Here is an 11,245-nt window from a genome sequence, read left to right as displayed (position 1 = left end):
CCAGTCGTCCAAATAATTCTTTACCACTTTGTCCCGTAGGTTACCCAGCACCTTCCGCATCAGCCTGGTAAATTCTCCGGGTGCCCCGGCCAACCCAAAAGGCATCCTGGTGAATTGTCCCGTATCATCAGGCGTGATGAATGCTGTTTTTGTCTGAACTGCCTTCGACAATGGGACCTGTAAATATCCTGTCGCCAGGTCTAGTTGTACGAAGTAGTTCCCGTTCCTCAGTGGCTCTACTTGTTCTTGGAGGTCTGGCAGTGGAAAATTGTGCCTTAACACCTGTTTGTTCAGCTTTCGGTAATCTACGCACAATCTATTTTTGGCGCCCTGCTTCACCAGAATCACCGGACTGGCATAGGGTGAGTCGGTTTCCACTACCACCCCGTGCTGTTTCCACTCACCGATAATTTCTGCTATCGCTTCGCGGTCTGCGGCTGTAGTCTTGTATGGTCTGCAGGTAACCGGTTCGCTACCTTCCATTTCATTGATCTCCATTACTGACATTTTTGTACACCCTAGTTCTTCAATTCCCAATGCAAAACAACTGCGGAATCTGTTGATCAACTCAAGGAGCTGAGTCCTGTCTTCATCAGTCACTTCGGTGTTCACGTGCTTGAAATCTTCTATGACCAGTGGTCTCCGCTTAGGTTCGGGGGACGCCGTCAAAACCGCCAACGTGTCTAGTTTGTCCGCCCAAGTCACGACTGAAACTCAAACATCACGCCAACCCATCTCGTCCTGTGTCTCACACAACGTAAATTTACCACCTTCCTTCTTATACGTCACGGTGTCCAAATCAAGCCAGTTGCGGCCCACTATCATATCATAACGCTGTACACTGTCCGGTACTACCAGAACTCTGATTGGTCCAGCCTCGACACCGTCCACGGTCACCGTGACATCGGCTTTACCCACAGCACTCACCGATGGTACGGATACACTTCCTAATCCAAACAGCATTTTTTTGGTTTCTCTCAACTTTAGGTTACAACGCTCCGCCACACTTGACCTCAGGAGCGTGTAGTAACTCCCCGTATCTAACAGCACAGTCATGTCAACGCCTTGTATGGAACCGTACTTTATATGTGGATTTTCGCTTTAATTTGTAATTTCACTATACATTATCCTATTGTAATAGGACTCATAGTACGCATATTTGAAATAAATAAATACATTTTGTATGCGGAGGCAAAATAAAAATCATAATTTAAAATAGTATTGATTGACTATTGGATCCCCCCCCCCCACATCCAACGTAGCAAATTCTTGGATACACTACTAGCACGAACACCTACACAATGCCAATTATATTATAATAGAATATTTATAGGCGTGTCGTGTCTGCGGTGACAACCTAGGGTGCCTGGGCTGCTCCTGCAATTTTTGAAAGGTGCCGGTCAACCGAGTTTTAAATCAGAATGGTTACATTTATTTTTTTTTTTAAACTTTATTTTTTTGTGGGTATCGTTATAATTACCATTTACTTACAAATTGATTTCCTGACTTCCGAAATCGGAAAAACCTACTATAAAGACTTGAAACTGACAACGACGGTACGGTACGCATCTAGGTATTATTGATATTATTGTTGTATTATTTTTGATTTGTAGGTAGGTGATGTAATCCAAGGCTGAAGATAAATAATATTTCTGAAGTTACTATAGATTATTATAGACTTTTTTAAATTATATAAATATTTCATTGTGGAGGGGGGGCTTAAAAAAATACGGCTTTGGGTGTTTATGTGCTTTTTTCAGATCACTTATAAGTCATTGAAATTGAAATAGTTTTTACTAGTATACTCATACTTATGTTCACAACATAATACATTCTATAAATAGTTGCTAGTTTCATATAATATAATATTATTGTATTTATAAACAATATAATTTCTAAGACAGTACAATAAAATAACATTTTTTCATATTATACACGATTTATTATTGTTCACAAGTCAAAAAACATCATACACATTTACATTTGGTTGAAATTATAATCTTGGTCGTAATTATATATATATATCATATTTACGAATAATTATTACAATTCATCGTCGATATATTTCTATTACGTTATAAAAACCCTTAAACGCGAATCAATCATTATGTTATACATGTTCTTATCGTGATTTATTTATATATTTACATTGATAATAATAATAATCAAATTAATTAAATCTAAATGCGGACGAAAAATCTTAATTGTAGAAAATGTAATTGTTTTCTAAACCGTTTCAAGTAATAATATGTACACACACAATATATTGTTGTAGTCATAATAGTGTAATAATAATTAATAATAATGTATAATCAATATTGATAGAATAGTAATAATATTAAGTAATAATAGTAGTCAAAAATTGTCCGCGTCTATAAAAATTTTAAAAATGAATTTTTTTCAATTGTAATAATCGTCATTGTATTTACATTATAATAGTAATAATAATAATAATAATAATAATAATAATAATAATAATAATCATAATATAAAATAAAAATAAAACAATCAATAAAATTCGCTGATTTTGCGTATACTTATTAAGCGATGTAAATATTTTATGATATAAACATTGTTTGTTTTATACTGTGTATGTTTGGTGTGCACATCAACGAAAAATGACAAGGCATTTTAAGTATTATGTGTATTGATTGGCAGTGTTATTTACAATCCCATGTGTTGTTGCTGTTGTTGGGAAGCGGCAGACGCTGGAGACTTTTTGTCTCCACCACCAGATGATATGGAATCGCCAACGCTATTTGGACCACCATTGCTTCCAGGGTTTCCATTACCTCCAATAGATGATCCACCTCCGGCTCCAGGATTACTTCCAGGATTCTGTTGCTGTTGTCCACCACCACTATTTTGTCCTGATTGACCACCACTTGGAGGTCCTCCACCGCTGCCACCACTACTAGGTGGTCCAGTGACCCAAGAGTTTTGTTGCTGTTGCTGAAGGCCATTGGGATTATTAGAAGATGATGACTGAGAAACTACACTTCCACCCCCACTACCACCAGTTGGCGTGCCTGGGGCGCTGCCATCTGCCCCAGATCCGGGTGGTGGAAATAGAGAATCACCACCCATTAGACCTCCTGGTCCCATTTGTCCTCCAGGTCCACCAACACTCATTTGTCCTCCAGGTCCCATTGGTCCTCCACCGCCACTGACTGATCCCATTCCACCAGGTCCACCTCCACTACCTGGTCCCATACCACCAGGTCCACCTCCACCACCACCTATATGCTGTTGCAGATCGTTGCCTCCTGCTGAACCTACGGATCCTGGACCACCAGGGCCAACACCCATCACTGATGCTGCAGCTGAGTTAGCAGCTGCAGCTGCAGCAGCAGCGGCGGCGGCAGCAGCAGCTGCTGCCGCTGCAGCATCATACTGGGTATTTTCCAGTCGTGTGATCAAACGTTCATCTTCATCTCCAAATTCACCGCCCATCAACGATGGTTCTCCGACAACCATCACATCCTGATTGATACAAAAACAATTATTATTAATAAAAATAATTTCATAGTTCAACAATATATTAATTATCTGCACATGGTTACGCATGTCATATGTTTTTATAAACCGTAACCATACCTGTGATGCTAGGTTGAACCCTGCGCCACCGGCTCCACCACCCCCACCACCACCACCGTTTGGTCCTGGGCTCCGTTTCTTTGACGCAGCAGTCGGCCCACCACCTGGTCCGCCACCAGGTCCACCACCACCGAGTGTGGTCGGTGGACCTCCACCAGCTCCAGAATTACTGCCCTTGCGTTTGCGCCTTTTGTTGGCCGGTCTCTGCGATTCTGTGAAGTACACAAAAACATTCATTTTTTTTTTTAATCATATTTTATTAAATAACTATTAAAAAAGTAAAGTAATTGTTTGGACGAGAGTGCATGACCAATTTTCAGAAACAAAAGCTCATGATGAAAGCAAAAACAGGTATAATTGAACACAACGAAATCGGCCGCTGCCGTAGGTAACTCTTAGTAGGTTCGCGCAGCGGTTACTAACTGCTGTTAATAGTTTACTAAAAGTGTATTGACAAGTATTTATTTTTATTTTATTTCATCATACAACTATTAATTTAAGTTAGAGAATATGTTTATAGATCATACTGTTATTTTAATGTTAATATTACCTGGTGGTGCTACCATACGTTGCCACTTTTGAAATAGAGTAGTCTTCAGACAGTCTCTAGGACTGAGCGCATAAGCTTTGTGCCTGGACATAAGTTCTTGCATGGGTTCCAATATGACGCATAGCTATTAAAAAACATTAAATACACATTAGATTTAATTTAATGTAACTAAAACTTATTAAAATGCACAATAGCAAACAGTAATACATTTTTGAATATATAAGCATTAAACTCTATTCAATTTTGATTTTAAAATAATAATTATACTTTCCGAGAAGGTAGAATATTGTTGTTACAATTTTAAAAATAATTAAATATGATATTCAAAATAGAGTCTAGTTATCTAATACTTACTCTCAGGTAATTGAGCGTCGAATTAGTAATGCCTTGTCGTGTGATGTTTTTTGCCACCTGTTGGTGAACGATTTCAGCATTAGGTGGTGGGGGCCCACCTGGTGGCCCTCCATCACCACCACCGCCAGGTCCTCCTTGCTGCATCATAACAACCGCCGCAACAGCTGCGGCTGCAGACGATCTTGGAACCAATTCCCTGTGTTGCCTAACTGCTAAATGCCACGTCCGAATACGCATCATATCATCATACGTGAATTCCAACGTTAGCCTACCCTCAGTGCACACCCTGGTATATACGGGCGGTGATGGAGGTCCTCCTGCACCACCCATCGGTCCACCACCACCAAGCACTGTGAAAAAATAAGAATTTACTAATCACATACCTACCTAAAATGTTACACTAGTCATTAAACAGCAAGTGTATAGAAACATTGTTTTCGCATATTCAAAGATATACAGCAGTTTGCGCTACATGGTATCATTCCAGAACAAAATGCAAAATCAAATATATTTGATAACCTGGTACCAAATAGAATCAGGTCACATGACATTGACAAACCAACTTTTTTAAAAGATACACTTAATAAGAATAGTCAAGACAGAAATGCTCCTTATTAATGCATTGACCATATTTACAAATATTTTCTTTAAGTCTCTTTTTATTCCATGTGTTAATAATTTTGTTATCTATATACAAATAATTTCTAGAATGAAACTGTTTAAAATTTTAAAAGAATAAATAAATAAATAAAAATACTTATTATTTGAAATAATAAAAAAAAACTGATCTCTGGTTATAAGAACTTTTTCAGTTTAAACTGATTGAAATAACTCGTCAAATTCAGTTCCAAAACAAGTATTAAATATTTTAATAAATGGATTAATTATATCATTTTATTTATTAAACAATATACACTTGATTATGAGTGATTATTAAAACAATTTAACTGCACGTACCAGATTGCTGTGATGACGGAGGACCCTGAGCCACCAAGGATTTCTGCATTCCAATACCACCATTTAGTGATGCGGGGGGTCCTCCTCCGACGCTACCTGGACCACCAGGTCCTGGCGACTGAGCAATGGAAGACGGCGGCCCGCCACCTGGGCTTGAAGTCAAATGTGTGGTGACCATGGTACAGTGATCGCAGTCCAGGGTAAGACTGGTATTGTGAAATGACTCCTTGGTGGCATTAGCTCTCAAATGATAATACAGATCAGTAACTCCACCCTCAAATATTGACCTAAAGTATCTAGGAATCAGGGTCCGTCCTATAGCTATACAGGTATGTCAAAAAATAAATAAGCTCAATTAGTATTGTACTTAAAAAGTATAAAATTGAATGCTGATTATTATACTTACAGTATCGCTTAGGACCATCTTCTAAGCAAAATGTCAGTGTTAACGTGGCATCATCTTCAAAAAACTCAGTGGCAAACTGGTCCCACCATACATTGTCACTGTCCTATAACCAAATAAATGAATTGTATAAATAATTAATAAGTCATAAAAGTATAAATGCATTGTGTACATGAATTTGTTCATATTTTCACAACTAAATAGTTATAAAGCTCATAAAATTCTTAAGTTAAAATTACATTTTATTCTAGCTCTAGAATTATAAAATGGCCATTATACCTCATTACGATTTTGCAGCCTTTTATTTAATTCAAAAATCCGATAATCAGGCTGCACATGATGTGCATGTGGTGGATGTGGGTGTGGAGGTGGTGGAGGTCCATGCGGACCACCATGATGCGGAGGGCCATGTGGATGATGTGGTGGCCCATGTGGTGGAACTCCTGCTCCACTGTGTGGATGAAGTGGGACACCAGCTCCATGGTGTGGTGGTCCACCGCCGCCATGTGGGTGAGGAGGTCCACCATGGGGCCCACTTCCAGGTGGACCACCATGGTGTGGAGGACCTCCATGGTGGCCTGGAGGTCCACCACCACCGTGATGTGGAGGGCCACTGGGTGGCCCTCCGTGGTGTCCTGATGGACCACTGTGGTGGACGCCACCGCCTAAATGTCCTGGAGGTCCACCATGCGGACCTCCTAACACGCTACCACCATGATGTCCTGGTGGTCCACCACCATGATGACCAGGTGGTCCACCACCATATCCCCCGGGTCCACCGTATCCTCGGCGACCACCACCACCACCAGGTCCACTGGGTCCTCCTACCATTGACGATGGGAAACATCTGCATATAACAACAAATTATTAAATTACTACTAATTATAGCAAATAAATAGAAATAAATGTGGTACAGATTAATTATCTTTTTATAATGATTAACTTACGATGGATGATCAACCATCATGCGACCACCAGGACCTGTGTCTGCGGCATTCATCATTCCTCCGCCAGCTCCACCACCACCGCCATGATGATTCATCATTTGCTGTTGTTGGCTAAATGGTGATCCAGGAGGCATGGGGCCACCACCACTACCACCATAAAATTGCTGACCACCGAATGGTGATTGTTGAGGGGGCGGAGGTCCAGAACCGGGTCGATTGCTTCCAGGACCACCACTACCGAATCCCCCACCACCAGAACTGACTGAAGATGGTGATCCAAAAGGCATCTGCGCTCCACCACCACCACCATTAAATGGTCCGCCGCCACCTCCATGCTGGCTATTTGGTGTGCCTGGTCCCCCACCATAAGGTACAGGGGTTGAAGACCCACCACCACCGGGTGTTGATGGGCTGTAGTGTTGCTGTTGTTGATGTTGAGGAGTACTGTTGCCACCACCACCGCCACCGTAAGGGCCACCTCCAGGAGCGGGAGATCCTTGTTGCTGATGGAACAATGATGGGGACTGGTGACCTTGCTGTTGATGATGTTGCTGGTATGGACCACCACTTCCAGGTCCTCCAGGGCCACCACCATATCCCATGCTAAATGGATCTCCAGGACCACTGCCTGGTCCTCCTGGACCTCCACCAGTTTTCCACGAAGAAGCTGCTGCTGCGGCAGCTGCAGCAGCTGCGGCTGCGGCGGCTGCTGCTGAGCCTCCAGGTCCGCCAGGCACACCGCCGCCACCTATACCATCATCTACTAGAGTTGCAGCTAAAGCTACAGCTGAGCCACCTCCTGCATTACCAGCTCCGCCAACACTGCCACCTCCAGCTCCTCCACCCCGTCTACTGCATCCAGCTAAAATAAAGAAGCAAGAAAAAACATTATCATAATTATGTAGGTACTTGAACTTTTGTAATTTGATAACACCATCTAATGTCTTAATTGAATTCTTAATTTTAAGATATACCCAAGTTCTTTGTACATTTTCAAATGTAAAAAAATAATTTGTAATTGTGGCTAGGTACCTATATTCCTTGGTATATTCTGAACATTTTAAAAATACATGTACATCTTTGTACTTAGCTAGTTGTATTGGGAACAAAACTTATTGGATTATCTATAGAATCGTTAAAAATAAAAATGATATACCTAGTACATTACCCAGTGGTAGTAATATATTTATTTATTTTATAAATTAATGATGTTTAGTCGACATAAATATTAAATGTCAATAATTTATTTAGACATAACTTTGCATTAAACTTGGATTCTTTGGATGGCACAATATTTCAAACCTTCAATATTGTTATACTATTTTGTATTCCCTACTGTCATTTGGTTCTATACTGAATATTATTTTAATTTCTACTAACTTAAATTATCGACAACTAATACTTAATATATCTGAATAGTTGTCTTGTTTCAATGTAAAGGTAACTAATGTTTATATTTAAATGTATAATATTAACGCTGGATTCCATGAACAATCACTAAATATTTAATTAATTAATAGTTAGAAAATGGCCGCCAAACATAAATTAGTGGCCCATGATTGATCCATTAAATTTTAGAGAACCATTAAATAAATAATGCAACTGGCATATGATTATTAATATATTACCTAATATCCTCGCTAATATCTTAAGTTAAAAAATGTAATAAGCAGGTATATATTATTTAAGATGTGAGTACACCTCGATGTGTACTGAAAACCAAACAAATGTACTATTACTCTTTAATACTCTTTGGTTATAATACCATATCCATATTATTAAAATAATTCACTATTTATATTTAACAATTGTTGCATGCATTCCTACATAACATTATAAAATATATTGCATAAATATTGAATTCGTCTTATAGGCTGACTATATCTTATAACTGCCTGTGTTTACTTATATCTTGTAAGTAGATAGTACCTACCTATCAATTATGGTTTAATTTATATTTATACATACCTCATAACTCTTATACTATAAATATACATAGATAAATGTGTGTATGTAGGTATTCTGAAATATTAATAGGTAGGTACTCAGTATATTTTATACTTACACTTTTTACTACGTTGGCCACCACGTCCCTGCCTCATATTAGTCTTTTTTCGGTAAATGATGAATATTTATTAATTCCAATTTCTAAACGTGAATTCTACTCTTTGAGCGATTGTGTGCAGACAGTTCCTGTTGTAGTCGGGTTCAGTACCAGTGCTTGTGACGATAACCGCCTCCACTGCCACTCGTATCTGGCACCGTCGTTGCATCGACTGCAGCTGTCGACTCATCGGACATGTTTACAATTTTGCCGACGAACGAATTAATGAGTGCGTGAACAGTGATATTCACTTTCTATATTATATGTATTTAGAGATAAAATTACCGTACCGGGCGATATGTCCGTCACAAATCGCCGGCGCGAGGTTACGACGAAACGCGCAATGACCGAGTGCACAGTCACGCGTATTCCGGGCAGCAACAAAAATTCATACGAAAAATAAAACACCGCTATTTATCAGGCTGGCAGCTCGACCGTGCGAAATGACGGCACCTCACTGGTAACTGAGTGACCGGCGCGGCGGAGTGCGGACGCGTACTTGCGGCGGGCGCGCCGCGAACACAACAACGACGACGACGACAATAACAATAACGACTTGTAATTACAGCGCCGACGAAGTCGGTAAACGAATAAGAAAAACTGTTGGCGATCGGCACTCGGAATCGAACTAGCTGCGAACTGCGCTCATAGTGGTCGGCACCGCCAGAGTGGTTCCGCGCGCGTCGTTCAGCCGCGACGTGTTTACAGCAAATTCGTAAACGGTGATCGGTTTCGCCGATGTCGGTACGCGGACGCGGGCAGTGGTAGACGGAGCAGAATCGCGGTGTTGACTGGTGGTCGTGGTCGGTTGGTGGTTTGCCGCCGCCGTCGCGCGTATAATATTATTATTATAGAGATAGACGCCGTCCGACGCTGCCGCTGCTACCTTGTCATCGCCGCCGTAGCCGTCGGTCGCCGAGAGATATCGATAATAATGTGCGCGCGCTGAGCGTGTGTGCGTGCGTGCGTCCGTGCGTCCGTGTACATAATACGTATGTGCTATAATAATAGCGGTCGGTGGGCGGTCGGCGGTGTTGTCGCACTGGCGGGCGGACTGATGGTCGGGCGGTGGTGGTGGGTAGAACGATCGTGCTCTGGTGGCGGGGGAGTGGGATCGGTCGTCGGAGTCGGTGTTGAGGGGCGGTGTGCGGAGTGGAAGGCAATCGAGCGACGGCGTCGCTGCACCGACGCGCAACGGACGTACCGAAACGGTACGCGCACCGGTCCCTGGTAGCGGTTCGCCTCCGTAGTTCGTACGTGCAACAGTAGTGTACCTCCACCAACCGTCGACGCTCAAGATAACATTCCTACAAAAGTCCAGCGTATAATTTGGTTGAACCACTTGCATAGACTTACATACACTATAATACTATAATATAGTTATATTTATTTCATTTTCTAAGTTATGAGCGTATCATCCGCGAATGGCAGCGGTGGTCGCTAAAATAACAAATTATAATCGCAGTACAGTTGTGCAATTCATTTAGTATTAAATAATACAGATATTAAATGGTAGATACCACGGCGAACTGAATAAGGCGATCGCGGGACGCTTGTGTGGTAAAGCTGGTAAGTTAACGTAGTTTTTCAGAAACGGCATAATCCATATTGCATTAGGTACGAAGTTTTAACCTAGTGGAAATTACCCCCGTCGCCATAAATGGTTGGAAAAATGATTTAGAGCGTAACTTAGTTAATTTTCAGTCAGTACCGTATGTAAAAATATACAATAAGTTTAGGATTTTATCAAAAAGACAATCGTTATTTGTGTAACCAAAATAATGACACAAACAATATTATATTTTATTTTATTTTATTATAATAAACGGGTTTGAAACCTTTTTGGAAATGTTACAAACAATTAAATAATTACAGTAGCTACAATAATACTCATAATAGATTAATAAATTACATTAAACATTTTTAAAAATTAAGATAAATATAGCAAAATTAAATCATTAAGCTAGATTAATATTAACTTATTAACATATATATGGTATGGTTAAAGATCGATGGAGAATTCATCATTGGCCATTAACATTAAAAGCCTATAATATAGGCTCATTTTTCATATAATTAATCGGATATATTATTATAGGGACATAAAAAGGAATAGTAGAACGGATTTGACGAGTAGGGACCTTAGAGTTGATTAAGAATAGTAAATCAAATGAATCGACTTGGCCAAACATCAATCTCTTTAGAAAATTTACGCAAAGCATAGGTACGCAGGCGTTTGGCTAAAGATGCAAGTCTTAATTTAGTAATAACAGCCAACAGGAGAATGTTCAAACCAGCAAAACGAATGAATCGGCGATGGACCCTCAAGTTGA

The 11,245-nt window shown here is 40.3% G+C and overlaps 1 protein-coding gene across 1 annotated transcript; it reads right to left on the bottom strand.

Annotated features, from left to right (window-relative positions):
- Window positions 1–1,919: 1,919 nt before the first annotated feature.
- Window positions 1,920–9,879, bottom strand: LOC100160089 (AT-rich interactive domain-containing protein 1A). The gene is made up of 9 exons (XM_001946670.5): window positions 8,874–9,879; window positions 6,809–7,670; window positions 6,141–6,708; window positions 5,865–5,967; window positions 5,459–5,779; window positions 4,502–4,851; window positions 4,148–4,271; window positions 3,598–3,809; window positions 1,920–3,483 (listed from the first exon to the last, which is right to left on the bottom strand). The coding sequence occupies exons 1-9, from the start codon at window positions 8,908–8,910 to the stop codon at window positions 2,665–2,667; spliced, it is 3,396 nt and encodes a 1,131-aa protein (XP_001946705.2). The 5' UTR covers window positions 8,911–9,879; the 3' UTR covers window positions 1,920–2,664.
- Window positions 9,880–11,245: the final 1,366 nt, after the last annotated feature.

This window comes from Acyrthosiphon pisum, chromosome X (genome assembly GCF_005508785.2).
Source record: "Acyrthosiphon pisum isolate AL4f chromosome X, pea_aphid_22Mar2018_4r6ur, whole genome shotgun sequence".
Taxonomy (NCBI): Eukaryota; Metazoa; Arthropoda; class Insecta; order Hemiptera; family Aphididae; genus Acyrthosiphon; species Acyrthosiphon pisum.
Note: the sequence above shows the minus strand (reverse complement) of the source record. Positions and strands in the feature narration are given on the sequence as shown.

Excerpts from the sequence above, each read along its gene's own strand:
- LOC100160089 (XM_001946670.5), bottom strand. The coding sequence starts at position 8,910 with ATGAGGCAGGGACGTGGTGGCCAACGTAGTAAAAAGT. Across the intron at positions 6,709-6,808 it reads ATGATGGTTGATCATCCATC|ATGTTTCCCATCGTCAATGG; the intron begins GTAAGTTAATCA and ends TGTTATATGCAG. Across the intron at positions 3,484-3,597 it reads GGTTCAACCTAGCATCACAG|GATGTGATGGTTGTCGGAGA; the intron begins GTATGGTTACGG and ends TGTATCAATCAG.